The following is a 16807-nucleotide window of genomic DNA, read 5'->3' on the forward strand; positions in this document are numbered from 1 at the left end:
AAATTCTGGTCTTTTATGCCAGTGATTGCTTCGGATTTCGGTTCACTACATGATTCAAAGAAGCACTGTAGTAAACGAATTTTGTTACTGCAAATATTTCGTAATCCTTTTCCTGCTGTGTATCAGTTAGCTTCCACATAGCGTTGTAGTTTATCTCCAATTTCAATAGTACATAGTGCTGCATAGGCTGTGATGACAACAGTTCCGTTCTTCCAATGTGCCGGCCGAAGTGGCCGTGCGGTTAAAGGCGCTGCAGTCTGGAACCGCAAGACCGCTACGGTCGCAGGTTCGAATCCTGCCTCGGGCATGGATGTTTGTAATGTCCTTAGGTTAAGTTAGGTTTAACTAGTTCTAAGTTCTAGGGAACTAATGACCTCAGCAGTTGAGTCCCATAGTGCTCAGAGCCATTTCAACCATTTGTTCCAATGTGATACGCTTTCAGCAAAGGTGGAAGAGAGTTCATGTCGGTAGCTGTTTCGTAAATAATGAGCTCTTTGACCATAAAACATTTTCGAATACACATGAGAGTAGGATGGCAGAAAATATATTACTGTGTTCAACTTTACTGGTGTGTGCTTTACCAAGCATCACAAAATAATTATCCATCTGAGAAAACCAATTGCTTCAAAACCAATTTAACTCGTGGTCCTTCCCTCAAGAAAACATGGCTTTAATACTAGCAGAATTCATTAAACTCAGCAGACAACTAATATTTGTCATTCATTATGGAATCAGAATAAACACAGGATTTTAATAAAAATCTCTATACGATTCTAATAGGCGCTAAATTTTCTCACCGATGATTTTGAATAACAAACCTTATAATATGTCCCCCCACTCTTGCAATTAGTTTTAATCCTCCAGTATAAATTTTTCGCTCGAGCAGACAACTTGCATACATACCCATCTTAAATAATGTATATACTGAAACTAAAATTTTCCAGTGAAATTGTCCCACAAAAATTTACTTTTAAATTGGGTTATATTACACTTCAGATTATGAAACCATAAAACAATATTATCGACCCACACGCACCAAAATTATACCGGCTTTACTCCCTACCTTCATGCTTTCAGGTCTTCCTCCATGCACCAAATATATAGCTCTTTATTCTTTCATAGACCACGATGTTATCAGTACTCAAGGTCTCATGAAACATATAATTTGGTCAAAGAAATCTTACACACGTATAACGCTCAGTTACAATCAATTAAGTAGTATCTCGTCAGATAGCTCTGGCATAATTGTGGCCTACAAATGCACCTTTTTCTGTTCGCCACTGAACACTTTTTTTTTAACACAAATTGTCCTTGTTTGTCCTTGTGCTCGACTTATGAACACTTTTTCTCACAATTTGTCGAAGTTTTATATTTTCAGGAAGTCTGTGCCCAACACAAACTTTTTGAATTTTAATTTTTCCTGTCCGCCCTCGTTCTCGACATCCAAACACTTTCTCCTCACAATTTAGCGAAGTTTTATATTTTTCATAAAGTCTGACCAGTATAATATCTTTCACGAACCATTTTACAGTGAAACATCTCATGCAAAATTCAATTTCACCACTTAAAAAAAGTCTAGTAACATCTCTTCTAGATTTGTTTATCATTTCATAGCAGTTTTAATTTCCACCCCACGACTGCAAAAGCTATCTTTTTTTTTTTTTTTTTTTTTGTCCTTACCACTACTCACGAAATTTTCTTACATTGCCAAAACATTGATGACAGAACCGATAAATACGCACACATTTTCGTTACATACGTGAATTTCTATAGTGAGCTGTGCATTTTCAGTTATGTTCCCCTGCAAACATTTCTCCCTTAACAGCTCATTTTCGATATACATTCCTCACTCTTCAGCTTCCATTGCGCACATTTTGATCACTGACGAACTGACAGTGCCATTGTCCCCTATAAATAGATCACTGAACAATTCTCTGACATCTGTTTCATCCATTCAGTTCTCAAGCTCCCTTGTGGTCTCATATTTTTCGACCCACATAACAGGAAAACATATTTGGTGCATTCCGGCATGTGACCAGTCACAGTATAATCCATGTCCAACATTCAGTCACAATTCCCGTTTTCGTCAAGAGTCGTCTGCTCTCCCCTCTCAGTGGAGATAAATGCACGGATTCCTTCTTCCAATAAATCCATCTCAGTAGTTTCAGCCTCCTCATACCGAGCGCCAGCATTTAAATCAACACTTTCATCAACCCCTAACAACAAATCACCTACTACCCCTGGTACAAGACAAATCTCTTCTCCAGCTGATTACAATATTGCTAGATAAGAGTCAAAGATACATTTTGATAATGTACACTACTGGCCATTAAAATTGCTACACTAAGAAGAAATGCAGATGATAAACGGGTATTCATTGGACAAATAAATTATACTAGAATTGACATGTGATTACATTTTCAAGCAATTTGGGTGCATAGATCCTGAGAAATCAGTACCCAGAACAACTACCTCTGGCCGTAATAACGGCCTTGATAAGCCTGGGCATTGAGTCAAACAGAGCTTGGATGGCGTGTACAGGTACAGCTGCCCATGCAGCTTCGACACGACAGCACAGTTCATCAAGAATAGTGACTGCCGTTTTGTGACGAGACAGTTGCTCGGCCACCATTGACCACACGTTTTCAATTGGTGAAAGATCTGGAGAATGTGCTGCCTTAGGCAGCAATCGAACATTTCTGTATCCAGAAAGACCCGTAAGGGACCTGCAACATGCGGCCGTGCATTATCCTGCTGAAATGTAGCGTTTTGCAGGGATTGAATGAAGGGTAGAGCCACGGGTCGTAACACATCTGAAATGTAACGTCCATTGTTCAAAGTACCGTCAATGCGAACAAGGGGTGACAGAGACGTGTAACCAATGGCACCCCATACCGTCACGCCGGATGATACGCCAGTATGGCGATGACGAATACACGCTTCCAATGTGCGTTCACCGTGAGGTCGCCAAACACGGATGCGACCATCATGATGCTGTAAACAGAACCTGGATTCATCTGAAAAAATTATGTTTCGCCATTCGTGCACCTAGGTTCGTCGTTGCGAACACCATCGCAGGCGCTCCTGTCTGCTGCAAACGTCGTCGAACTGTTCGTGCAGATGTTTGCTGTCTTGCAAACGTCCCCATCTGTTGACACAGGTACCAAGACGTGGCTGCACGATCCGTTACAGCCATGCGGATAGGATGCCTGTCGTCTCGACTGCTAGTGATACGAGGCCGTTGGGATCCAGCACGGCTTTCCGTATTACCCTCCTGAACCCACCGATTCCATATTCTGCTAACAGTCATTGGATCTCGACCAACGCGAGCAGCAATATCGCGATACGATAAACCGCAATCGCGATAGGCTACAAACCGACCTTTATCAAAGTCGGAAACGTGATGGTACGCATTTCTCCTCCTTACATGAGGCACCACAACAACGTTTCAGCAGGCAACGTTGGTCAATTGCTGTTTGTGTATGAGAAATCGGTTGGAAACTTTCCTCACGTCAGCACGTTGTAGGTGTCGCCACTGGGGCCAACCTTGTGTGAATGCTCTGAAAAGCTAATCATTTGCATATCAGAGCATCTTCTTCCTGTCGGTTAAATTTCGCGTCTGTAGCACGTCATCTTCGTGGCGTAGCAATTTTAATGGTCAGTAGTGTAGCTTCCCCCACGACATTAACGTTGTTGCTGCAGCATAGTACCTCATTAGAATTCTCACTATGCTCAGTCTTCTCCAAGTTTGTGCGTGTGTGTGTGTGTGTTTTACTTGTTATGCTTATCGTCCAACACACGGTTCTCCAGCGAGCTTAACCGTTCGTTTACGCAGCGTGTCTAAGCCACTGACAGTACGGTGTGTCGGTCAGTTGCAGAGCAGCCGTCGCCGTTTGAGGGCCACAAGCGCAAGGGCCTGGTGGCGAACGCGCGCGTCGGCCGGCGCGACGGCGCCGAAACGCCGGGGGCGGCGGCCTCGCTGTGGTTCGGGCCGCGCGTCGGCCGCGCCGGCCTCGGCCAGGACGAGACGCGCGCCGGCACCAAGCGGCGCGGCCTGCTCGCCTTCCCCAGGGTGGGCCGTGGGCATGCCGGCTCCAGCTCCAGCTCCGGCGACGGCGACGGCGCCCGCGACAGCCTCTGGTTCGGCCCCCGCGTCGGCCGCCGGGAGCGCCGCTCTCTGCGCCTCCGCCTTCCTGCAGCTGCCTGGCTCGCGGCAGGCGACGTCGGAAACGGAAAAGGTAGGTGCGCGGCCAGGACAGTCGTCAGGTTGACCTATAGCCAGTCTGAGTTCGTTAGAGGCAAAGCGGTATCAGTTTCAGGAGCCTGGGGTATGGACGCTTCGATAAGCCTTATAGTTAGTTAGTTTGTTAGTTACGTGTTCCACCTCACGGTAACCGTTATGATGCCCGCCCGGTTAGCCGTTTTTGGTCTAACGCACGGCTTTCCGGATTGGGGAGGACCGCCTAGTCCCCGACACGATTCCACCCGGCGGACTTGTGTCGAGGTCCGGTGAGCCGGACGGTTTTTAGGCGGTTTTCCATCTGCCTCGGCGAATGCTGGCTGGTTCCCCCTATGCCACCTCAGCGGCGATTGCTGCGCAAACAATTTCTCCACGTACGCATACACCAGCATTACTCTACCACGCAAACATAGGAGTTACACACATCTGGTGTGATACATTCCCTGGGGGGTCCACCGGGGGCCGAACCGCATAATAACCCTAAAAGAGTGGTTCTGTATGTGGCGGCGGAGGGGTGGACTGCGATAGTCGTCGTGGGGTTGTGCACCACTGCGGCTGCGGCGGCGACGGAGCCTCTCCGTCGTTTCTCGGCCCCCAGTTAACGTACAATATAATACAATACAATGCAACCGTTATGATGCGTAACGTGTCAAGTGCATAAGAAATGTACACACGAATCAAGTTTTCTTTCCCTTTAAAAAAAAAAAAAAGCTTAAAATTTTTAATACCTACCCCATTCCCTTAAAATGCCACAAAATGCATATTTTATACCTACAGATTTATTTGTTCTTATTCAAGAATTTATCTGTCGCACAGAAGGAGATATTATTCTAGTTTACTTTTTGAAACTATTACTGCTGTCTCTCAGACATTTTATTTCATCTGGCGGTTTATCGAAAAGTTTTACAGCAGCATATTTTACCCCTTTCTGTGCAAAAGATAGGTTGAGGATAGTGTAAGTCATTCTTTCTTCTGGTGTTATAATTAGGAATGTCACTGTTGTTTTTAAACTGGCCCAACAAATTTCATTAGTGAGTAAATGTAGTGTGAGGCTGTTGTAAGAATTCCTAATCTCTTAAATAGATGCCTGCAAGATGTACAACTTTGAGCCCCACACATTATTCTAACCACTTTATTCTGAGCAGTGAATACCTTTTGCCTAAATGTTGAGTTACCCCAAAATATTATTCTGTATGACATCAGGGAGTGAAAGCATGCAAAGCATCTTAGCTTACTCATATCCTCAAAATTGGCAATTATTCTGACTGTAGAAGTTGCTGAACCTACCCGCTTTAGGAGATACAAAATACGAATTTTCCAACTAAGATTCTCATCTACACTCCTGGAAACTGAAATAAGAACACCGTGAATTCATTGTCCCAGGAAGGGGAAACTTTATTGACACATTCCTGGGGTCAGACACATCACATGATCACACTGACAGAACCACAGGCACATAGACACAGGCAACAGAGCATGCACAATGTCGGCACTAGTACAGTGTATATCCACCTTTCGCAGCAATGCAGGCTTCTATTCTCCCATGGAGACGATCGTAGAGATGCTGGATGTAGTCCTGTGGAACGGCTTGCCATGCCATTTCCACCTGGCGCCTCAGTTGGACCAGCGTTCGTGCTGGACGTGCAGACCGCGTGAGACGACGCTTCATCCAGTCCCAAACATGCTCAATGGGGGACAGATCCGGAGATCTTGCTGGCCAGGGTAGTTGACTTACACCTTCTAGAGCACGTTGGGTGGCACGGGATACATGCGGACGTGCATTGTCCTGTTGGAACAGCAAGTTCCCTTGCCGGTCTAGGAATGGTAGAACGATGGGTTCGATGACGGTTTGGATGTACCGTGCACTATTCAGTGTCCCCTCGACGATCACCAGTGGTGTACGGCCAGTGTAGAAGATCGCTCCCCATACCATGATGCCGGGTGTTGGCCCTGTGTGCCTCGGTCGTATGCAGTCCTGATTGTGACGCTCACCTGCACGGCGCCAAACACGCATACGACCATCATTGGCACCAAGGCAGAAGCGACTCTCATCGCTGAAGACGACACGTCTCCATTCGTCCCTCCAATCACGCCTGTCGCGACACCACTGGAGGCGGGCTGCACGATGTTGGTGCGTGAGCGGAAGACGGCCTAACGGTGTGCGGGACCGTAGCCCAGCTACATGGAGACGGTTGCGAATGGTCCTCGCCGATACCCCAGGAGTAACAGTGTCCCTAATTTGCTGGGAAGTGGCGGTGCGGTCCCCTACGGCACTGCGTAGGATCCTACGGTCTTGGCGTGCATCCGTGCGTCGCTGCGGTCCGGTCCCAGGTCGACGGGCACGTGCACCTTCCGCCGACCACTGGCGGCAACATCGATGTACTGTGGAGACCTCACACCCCACGTGTTGAGCAATTCGGCGGTACGTCTACCCGGCCTCCCGCATGCCCACTATACGCCCTCGCTCAAAGTCCGTCAACTGCACATACGGTTCACGTCCACGCTGTCGCGGCATGCTACCAGTGTTAAAGACTGCGATGGAGCTCCGTATGCCACGGCAAACTGGCTGACACTGACGGCGGCGGTGCACAAATGCTGCGCAGCTAGCGCCATTCGACGGCCAACACCGCGGTTCCTGGTGTGTCCGCTGTGCCGTGCGTGTGATCATTGCTTGTACAGCCCTCTCGCAGTGTCCGGAGCAAGTATGGTGGGTCTGACACACCGGTGTCAATGTGTTCTTTTTTCCATTTCCAGGAGTGTATATGTACATTCAAAAACTTAGTATGCTCTACCCTGGCTACTGACTTCTGTTGATGTGTTATATTTATTGAAGGAACTGTACTCCTTGCAGCTCAAAATTCGATTCTTCAAAGTTCAGAGCTAGCTCATTCGCAGAAAACCAATTAATAGCTTTCCAAAAGACATTATTTATATCATTCTCTATTGGAGTTTCTTTCATTGGATTAATAATGAAGCTTGTATCATCAGCAAACAGTGTAAGTTTATCTTCTTGTTTCAGATGAGAAGGGAGGTCATTCACATATATCAACTGTAGAAGGGGACCTATTATTGAACCCTGTGGAACGCCTAATGTAAACGGGAAACTTACGTTTAGCGTCCATTCGATGACAATTTTGGTAGAGACGGAGCTCATGTTGGAATTGGTGCAATAGTCGTTTGTGATTTGTCCATATAGCACACGATACGGACATCGCACTGTCGGAGCCCACGAAGGAAAATAGTACTCAGCTTTGAATTGAAAATAATAAGAGCGTATGATTGAGCAATTTTTTAAAGTAGTGCGAATAAAATTTACGAATATTCTAAGAATTTTACTTCCTTTCGAGCAGATAGCCGGAGTAGAGAACAATATGGCAATAGGACAAACGCAACACATTACCATGCCTATTATGGGACAGCAAACCCCTGGGATCTAAAACAGTTTCCATCTGTCTCGAATTGGTAAAAGCGTGTGTGAATAAAAATCCTACTTCAAGATCGCAAATTTTCTTCATTGATCACTGGTTTCGGCTCCCTGGCGAGCCATCTTCAGATCAATCTAAAATGTCGTTCATCGTGTGACAATCATTACACAGCGTCGTATTCTTAGAACTAAACAGCCCTAAAATGAAAAATGGTAATAGATTATATAAATCTGACTAGTGATTGACATTGTCAATTTACACAACCAACTCTGATTTTTCATTTTAGGGCAACTTAGATCTAAGAATACGACAATGTGCAATGATTGTCACACACTGAACAACATTTTAGATTGATCTGAAGATGGCTCGAACTGGTAATCAATAAAGAAAATTTGCGACCTTGACGTAAGGATTTTTAACCACCCTATTTAAATCAACATATCGTGTATATACCCATTGACAATGGCAAAGAATAACATCGAATGGATAAATACACGTCCCACATCTTACTCTATTCTTCCTGCTAAATAGTCGTAATTTCAGGAAACTATGAGGCGGATAGCGATCACGCACCCTTCTCCCAAAAGCAGACAACAAATAATATAGAGATGTGATGACTGTGATAGCCTGCAGAGATGCGACACTTCATCCTCGTACTCGCAGAAACAGTCCTTTGTGAACAGGGGCTCTGGCGTCTTGGAACACAGCATCACCATTGGGGGCCAAACATTGTACCGTGGGAAGGACCCTACCAGCCAAAATGGTCACATAGTCCCTGGCAGTAAAGTGAGCTTGCAGAGTAGCCTCGGGGCCCATGGATGTGGCCACGATGTGGCTGGTCAAATATTCATCGAATCCGCACCATGGTTTACTCTTGGGATGTAAACTCGTCCAGACGTTCTAAACAGTTTGAAATGAGGGTCATCCGACCAAATGACATTCTTCCATTGCACCATAGTCCAGGTTTTTATGGCTTCGGCACCACGTTTTCCTGTTACTGGTATTTGCATCACCGATGAGTACTTCGGAATTACAGCTCGCTCTGCAATTCCCTGCCTAAGGAGCTCCCTTTCTGTTGTTTTGGTGCTGACAGATTGCGACGTTAAGTTCTGCAGTGACTTTTGCAGCTGTCGATCTGTTATTTTTCGTCACAGGCCTCTTCAATCACCGTCTTTCACGATCAGTAAATACACACTTTCGTCCGCATTGTGACTTAGCGGATGACATTTTTCCGTTTTCGCTGTATGTCATAAATATTCGACACGGTACCTCTTGAAAGGGCAAACATTTCGGCTATCGTGGTTACCAAAACACACACAGTACGAGCACCATCAATTTCCCCACTTTCTAATTCACTTAACTCCGACCTAATGCCCTCACATCTACACAAAACATTGTTCTGACCAGGCTGATGCTTCCAACGTATTCGGAACGCTGTAGAGGTACCGTTCGCTGTCAAATACAACAGCGGAGCAGGCTTGGCTAGCATCTGTATTTGCATTTAAGCGTGCATTTCTCGCGGTGTTACCGTATTTTTGTTCAACCCCTCTACCACAGCTGTAAGAACATTCAGAAATGACGCCATTTCTGCCATCGACTGTAATTATTTTTCGTTACTGACCAATTTCGGAACATAAAAACCATTACTGTCCTGACTAAGCAGGCTTTCCCGACCTCATAATTCTTGGTAGTCTCCTCGGGTTTGCCGTCAGATCCTAAAATCAACGTGGCTCAATATTTCGGTGCTGTACCTGTCCATTATGTTCAGGAGAGAAGCAGCTGCTACTGCTGCAGTAGTTGAGCCCCACTGAAAACCGCCGTTAAAGCGGGAAACCTACCGTCCTATACAGGCCTCCATATCAGACACCGCACGTGCACTTGCATCTTAAGTTTTCCACCCAAGGCTGAGGGAACTAATTAGTTGGCTAATAATTTGGTAAACAGAGACTAGTGTGGAACCCGGTGCTATCTCGCATCAAAATATGACGTTCTTTAGTGTGGTAGTCCCGAGTGTTTGAGGAGGTCTTTGAGTGCGATACGTCGTTGGCGATGGTGTCTACTTGCAGCGGCGCCACAAGCACGGTCTAGAGGGTAGCACCTGTGCTGGCTGGCGCATGCGCCGTGGACGGTACGGAGATCTAAATAGGACGGCAGTTTCCAGCTTTGGCATCTCTCCTAAAAATGGGGACACGTGGATCACCGAAATATTGAATAACGTTGACTTTAGGATCAGGCAGCAAACCCAAGGAGGCTTCCGACAATTACAGTCGATGGTGGAAACGTTGTCATTTCAAGTTTGAAGAATACATTCTAAATTAATGGATTTCATAAACCACATTTATTTATTACAATCTGGCTTACGAGTTTTATTTACATTTTCTTTTCAACCATGGTCTGCTGTGCACTCTAACAACTTGCGCCACTATATAGCTTAACAAAGCTATCCTAAAAGTCGCTTGTTGCTACATAGTGCCACCAGTCGTCATAGAGTGAAATAGTTGAATAATTAGAATACTTCTGAAGTCTGACAACTATTCGTCTGAATTAAGGTTAATGATAATGTAGCTCACTTAGTGCTGTTTTTGCGATCCTGTTACACGTTACTATCACTAAGTTTGAGACAATGCACAATGCGTCTTGACAATATGTTTGTCTACTATGTATCAGCACACTTCGGTACAGTTTTCATGCAAGCTTCACTTGCTTTAGTCTTTAACTGATTAAGATACGGCAGTGTTCTCCCGCCAAATGTTGCAATATTAGGTTTCTGGCGTCCATGCCACGAATAAGAGAGATTAGTGTTGGCAGTCGATGTGTTTCTACTTTCTAGTATATGACCTGCAAATGTGGATGTATTTTGTATTTTTTTGTGTCCATATGTCTAAACTTTGTAATTTATTGTACGAGCCATTTTACTTTTCAACGAAAACTTGTTGGTAATTTGTTTTGTTGGACAAAGACACTCATGTTCTCAATCCTGTTGCAAGTAGACGGTTGCCAATGGTTCCTGATGCCATAGCAGGTGCAGCACATGCTCGGACTTCGTCCGTGGATGACGCCCAGATGGCTACCGCTATCCACACAACGCGTCGACCTTGACATTCGTCTGTCCTACACTGATGCCAACAACCTGTTCTGCAGATGGGGAAATGATCCACAGACCACTGTTGAAAGTAGCGACAAACCACCGATACATTGTGTCCAACATGTGCATCGTTCAGTCGACACGCTCACCCAGCTTCCTGTAGGTCCTCAGTGCGACCTCCACTGAAGTGGCTGAAGCTGAACAACATGAGTGCGTAATCATCAGCGGGGCTTTCTTGCACCCTGGAAAGAATGTTGCAAAACGTTGTTCACCTCTAAACTCAGCACAATTACTGCATTTAGAAATGGTTCAAATGGCTCTGAGCACTATGGGACTCAACTGCTGAGGTCATTAGTCCCCTAGAACTTAGAACTAGTTAAACCTAACTAACCTAAGGACATCACAAATATCCATGCCCGAGGCAGGATTCGAACCTGCGACCGTAGCGGTCTTGCGGTTCCAGACTGCAGCGCCTCCAACCGCACGACCACTTCGGCCGGCGGGACTTAACATCTGACGTCATCAGTCCCATAGAACTTAGAACTACTTAAACCTAACTAACCTAAGGACATCACACTCATCCATGCCCGAGACAGGATTCGAACCCGCGACTGTAGCGGTCGTGCGGTTCCAGACTGAAGCGCCTAGAACCGCTCGGCCACCACGGCCGGCACTGTATTTAGAGTCAAAACCAAGGATGCACAGACAAACCTCCTGAGCGCCATTTGGCAGCTGACGACTAATAAATAAATTCTTAACACTGTAACCCCTCCGTACACACAGTCCTTCAGGGTGTTGCATTGTTTTATTGCGGCAGTACATGTAGAAGAAAACGTATAGGTGCACAACACAAATGTAGTCACATGTATTCCTCCATACATTGATTGCGCCTTCCAATACCTGAATCTACATCTATATCTACGCGACTACGCTTCAGTTCACACGTAAGTGCCTGGCAGAGGGTTCAACGAACCACCTGGAACGGTGGTCTGATCATTTAATATTAAAAGACTACGACTAATGTGTGGACGGGGCCTTGGAATTGACATATCAGACGTGATTTAACACATAAATAATTTATTCATAACATACAATACATATCACCAACTACGTAAATCCTGCTTCGATGCTTACAATTGCCCAAAATGGGAGGGCCACCACTTTCGAATTGGAAAGGCTTTAATTTAAGAAACTAAAACGCCTAATATATTTTTTTTAATAACACGTAAGTAAGCGCTTAGTGAACGCATTCTTAAATCTTTAGTTATTAATCACAAAGCGTGGATTTACCACATTTAAATTCTCATTGCAATATAAAACAAATACATGAATTCACAACAGCATGGCTTCAAAATTTCTATCTGGACAACCTATGGTCCTAGAACTTTCGTATTACATTCCAGCCAATCACATTAATAACCCATAAACACGGTTGGTAAAATACAAAAGTTTGCACTATAATTTTAATAATCCACAGTCACTCAAAAAACAACATCAAAAGTTCGATACGGAGCATGTAAGCCTGTTTATACAATCTTTCGGACCAAAACAGGCACGAGGGCCACCATAACAGAAGTGCGCTAGTTGCTTTTAGGATAGGTGCTCCCATTAGCTTAACCACTGAGCAGATATTTACTTAAGCGACAGGGAAGATAGTTAATGGAAATGGAAGGTATTTCTAAAGTTTTTTTTTCCTTTTAACAAGGGGGTTTTAGTAAGGTGTAAATTACACTTTGAGGAGACGCTATAGCAATCTAGCGGGCACGCCTTCACGAGGACGCCATGCCACTACACACGTACCAAACTAGCCACGTGTCCGCTGTTCGAGCCAAACATTAACAACACAGTTCCATATTCCTGACACCCAAATAGTCGCGATCATAACAAAACCAAAAATCCCAAGAGCGCAAGATCCAGCATAGCTTCAGAACAGATCTTACTTCATGCGGTTGCCTTCACAAATATAGATATCGAAATGAAAACAAGAACGTGTAACAACATTCCCTAATCAGCACAATGTTCTTTAAGGCCCGGTAGCGCTAGACAATGCTGACATGACCGGCCGAAGTGGCCGTGCGGTTAAAGGCGCTGCAGTCTGGAACCGCAAGACCGCTACGGTCGCAGGTTCGAATCCTGCCTCGGGCATGGATGTTTGTGATGTCCTTAGGTTAGTTAGGTTTAACTAGTTCTAAGTTCGAGGGGACTAATGACCTCAGTAGTTGAGTCCCATAGTGCTCAGAGCCATTTGAACCATTTGAATGCTGACATGCCAATGTTAACAAACCTCTAAGGCAACACCCAACGGACAATCCGAAACCAATGTGACCCCCTTATCAGCTCCGTGACAGGACTCGAACCCCCAACTACTGTCAGTACAACTCACTTGGAATAAATACAGCGCAAATAGTATGGCGGACACATATAGCCAGGGATTAACAGAATACTAGACTGAACTAGAATTAACCTTAATAATACAGCACTAGATCTTGGGAGACAAGGAACTAACTCCCCACCCGAAATTCTGCAACCACAGGGCGGGAGGATGAACTACCAAAACATAGAAGTGCAAACGTACACAAATAACTACCAAAATACACCACTACACCGGTTAGCAACGATGCGTGGAGGAATCTGCACTGTCAGAATTGCACCAGTGAACAGGACAGAGGATTGCCACAACGGTAGTCACAAGGCGGGAAAGACGACTTCATGAACTCAATCCCAAAGGACGATCAACTTGAAACATTCACACTTAACTTCATTTCTCCTTTCCCTCGGCGCACTTCGTCGTTTGTCCGGGACTGATGTGCACAACTCTGAGCCGTCCCCAGTCGTCCCGGCAGACACCGACCCAGCCGAACTGCTCCCGGACTCAAACACTCGCCGAACGGCGGCTCCACCGCCCCATGATGGTTACTGTTTGTTTGCCTTTGTCGACGCAGGCGATGATTAGGCTGCCATCCGCCTCCCGCGGACAACCAGTGAAGAGCGGACAGAGGGACCTGAACCAGGCCGGCGTTCCTCCACGTGTAGAAGTGCGGGTTCGATAACAACACCCGTACGCGGGAGGCAGGATGTCGACGTCACCAGAGCAGACACGAAGGCCACTGCGCGACAACCTCCCCCAGCGTGACCGCTCTCGCCTATAAATAGTACAGGTCAAAGAGTCTGCTGCAGTATACACGTGAGTCGGTCGTTTTACCAACCTACGGTACACCAAAGACAGAACTCGCAATCGATAGTGGGTACACTACGGGCGGGAATTCAAACGAAAGAGCTTCATAAAGGACCAACCCTCAACAACCGCGGAAAAACGAAATAGAAGCGAAGCAATAAAAGACAGCAACGAAATGCTAGAGCCCGATCGCTCCCAAACACTGACAATTACCAAAAATATTTGCTCCACACGACGCTCAGGAAACGAGCCGTGGAAAGATGGAAGTACACGCAGCTCACCACCTTGAAATTATTTAACTAACGTCCGACGCTCCAACAGCGCGCAAGAAAAATGAACACTTCAATCTTTCCGTACGAGCTCTGATTCCCCTTATTTTACTATGATTTCTTCCCGCGTAGGCTGGCATCAAAAAACATGTTCGTATTGAGGAGAAAGGTGGTGACTGAAACTTCTTGAAAAGAACTATTGTGCACTTCAGTTCAAAATCAATCAAGATTAAGTTAAATTATTCCAGCCTGGCGCAATAAGGAAAACACGTCAGTCAGGAACGGTCCCAAAACAATGATTGATATGTACAAAGTTTTAATAAAGATTTCTTTTGGCACGCCATCATCGTCTGTAGACTATGCGCGGTCCAGCTAATTGTTTTCTCGCCTCAAACACTCCTGAATCCTATTTCCAAGTACTCAATCACGGAGTTGTGTTGCTGTGTCGTGGCTCGTAAACTCAACATCGAAAAGATTTTCCAAAAACAATTAATTACAGGATTTTCTCCCACTTAAAAGCCTTTGTCACATCTCTCAGGAAACACATATAACTCATTATCTTAGCTTTTCATTTTAAACTAATACTTTAGAGGGGAATAAAAAACCGAATGTACAATGAATATTACCGAAACGTAACATGTTTAAAAAAGTTAGGAGTACATACACTGATTACCCAGAATGTTATGACCACTGCCCACCGCAACGTTGGATGCCGCCCGGTAGCGTTGCGCAGTAACAAAATTATGTAAGCGGAGCAGACACGGGCTGGGGATCACCCTAGCGAGGATATTGGCTGCAATTGGGGAAATCCATTGAGACAAACGACTTTGACAAAGGGTAGATTATTATTACACAGAGCCTATGAATGAGTATCTCGAAAACGGCGACTCTGGTCGAATTTTCAGGTGCTGCTGTCGTGAGCGTCTACGGAAAGAGAGAGAATGACAGTGAAACTACCACTAGGCTCTGAATGGTTGGATGTCCACGATTCTTCATAGAACGCAATGTTCGGAGGCTTGTCTGCTCAAGTAGGATAGATGATGATCTGTGGAATCTCTGCCGAAAGAGCAAAATACTGATACACGCAAAAGTGTTTAGGAGGACACCGTTCATCGTACAATGTTCAAATGTTCAAATATGTGTGAAATCTTATGGGACTTAACTGCTAAGGTCATTAGTCCCTAAGCTTACACACTATTTAATCTAAATTATCCTAAGGACGAACACACACACCCATGCCCGAGGTAGGACTCGAACCTCCACCGGGACCAGCCGCACAGTCCATGACTGCAGCGCCCTAGACCGCTCGGCTAATCCCGCGCGGCGTACATTGTTGAATATAGAGCTCCGCAGCAGACCACTCCTACGTGTTCACATGTTGACCCAACGGTATCGTCAATTACGATTGGAGTGGGCACGGAACCATCGGGATTCGGCAGTCAATCAATGAAAAAGTGTCGGCTTTTCGGGTGAATCACATTTTTTGCTACACTATGTCGATGGTCGTCTCCACGAACGCCGTCATCAAGATGAACGGCGGCTCGAAAGGTGCAGAGCGCCACGGACGTAGGCTGGTGGGAACAGTATTATGCTATGGAACACCTCCTCCTCCACTTGCATGGGACCTGTTGTAGTAATCTAAGACACGCTGACAGTGCGAATCACCTGCATCTCTTCATGCTTCATGTCTTCAGCGACGGCGAGGTCATCTTTCAGCAGTATAACTGTCTGTGTCTCGCAGCCAGAACTGTGCTACAATGGTTTGAGGAGCGTTATGGTCAACTCACGTTGATGTGTCGGCGACCAAATTCGCCTGATGTAAATCATGCGGAACACATCTGGGTCGCTAACGGGCGCCATCACCGCGTACGCAAATCAACGGCCCGTTATTTACCCGAATTACATTACCTGTACGTAGACATCTAAAGCGATATACCTACACAAACCTACCGACAAAGTGTCGGATCCCTGATACGCGGAATCAGTGACTACCTGCTATTAAGCAGGTGGCCATAATGTTTTGGCTCATCAGTGTACTGCTGCATAGTGGCATCACAGTTCATCAGTGCTAAGTGCATCATGCGATACAAAACCGGTCCTGGAAAGGGCAGCTTCTATTCACGGGATCCACCTCCCCATTTAGCTTAAACGACTTAGGAAAACCACAGAAAGTCTAAATCTGTATGGCCGAAGGTGGCAGCATTCAGGGCTTATACTTAATCTTAAAACAACCAATAACAAGAGCAAAAGAGAGCCATTAAAGGTGGATTGAAACAATTGATTACAAAGAGCTCTGTTCAGATAGACTAACCTTTTAAAAGAGACATAAAAATCCTTTGCAAAAGCAGAGTAAAAATTATTCCGAACCACCTTCAAAGGGTGAAAAATTATCTTGAGGTTCCTATAAAAGCGAATTGAAAAACAACTTCTCATGCTTAAGCAATGTCCAAGGGAGACTCACACCTTCAAATAAATGTATACAACTGAAAATAGTGCGGGCCGGAGTGGCCGTGCGGTTCTGGGCGCTACAGTCTGGAGCCGAGCGACCGCTACGGTCGCAGGTTCGAATCCTGCCTCGGGCATGGATGTGTGTGATGTCCTTAGGTTAGTTAG

General features: G+C 45.6%; 1 protein-coding gene across 1 annotated transcript in view; it reads left to right on the forward strand.

The window, feature by feature from the left end:
• LOC126412982 (uncharacterized) overlaps window positions 1–16807 on the forward strand; it is a 150280-nt gene that overhangs the window by 117259 nt on the left and 16214 nt on the right. Inside the window, exon 4 of the mRNA XM_050082874.1 lies at window positions 3873–4238. Coding sequence (XP_049938831.1) covers window positions 3873–4238 — 366 coding nt within the window. The remainder of the gene's footprint in view (window positions 1–3872; window positions 4239–16807) is intronic.

The sequence above is a fragment of the Schistocerca serialis genome, chromosome 7, assembly GCF_023864345.2.
Source record: "Schistocerca serialis cubense isolate TAMUIC-IGC-003099 chromosome 7, iqSchSeri2.2, whole genome shotgun sequence".
In the NCBI taxonomy this organism is placed as follows: domain Eukaryota; kingdom Metazoa; phylum Arthropoda; class Insecta; order Orthoptera; family Acrididae; genus Schistocerca; species Schistocerca serialis.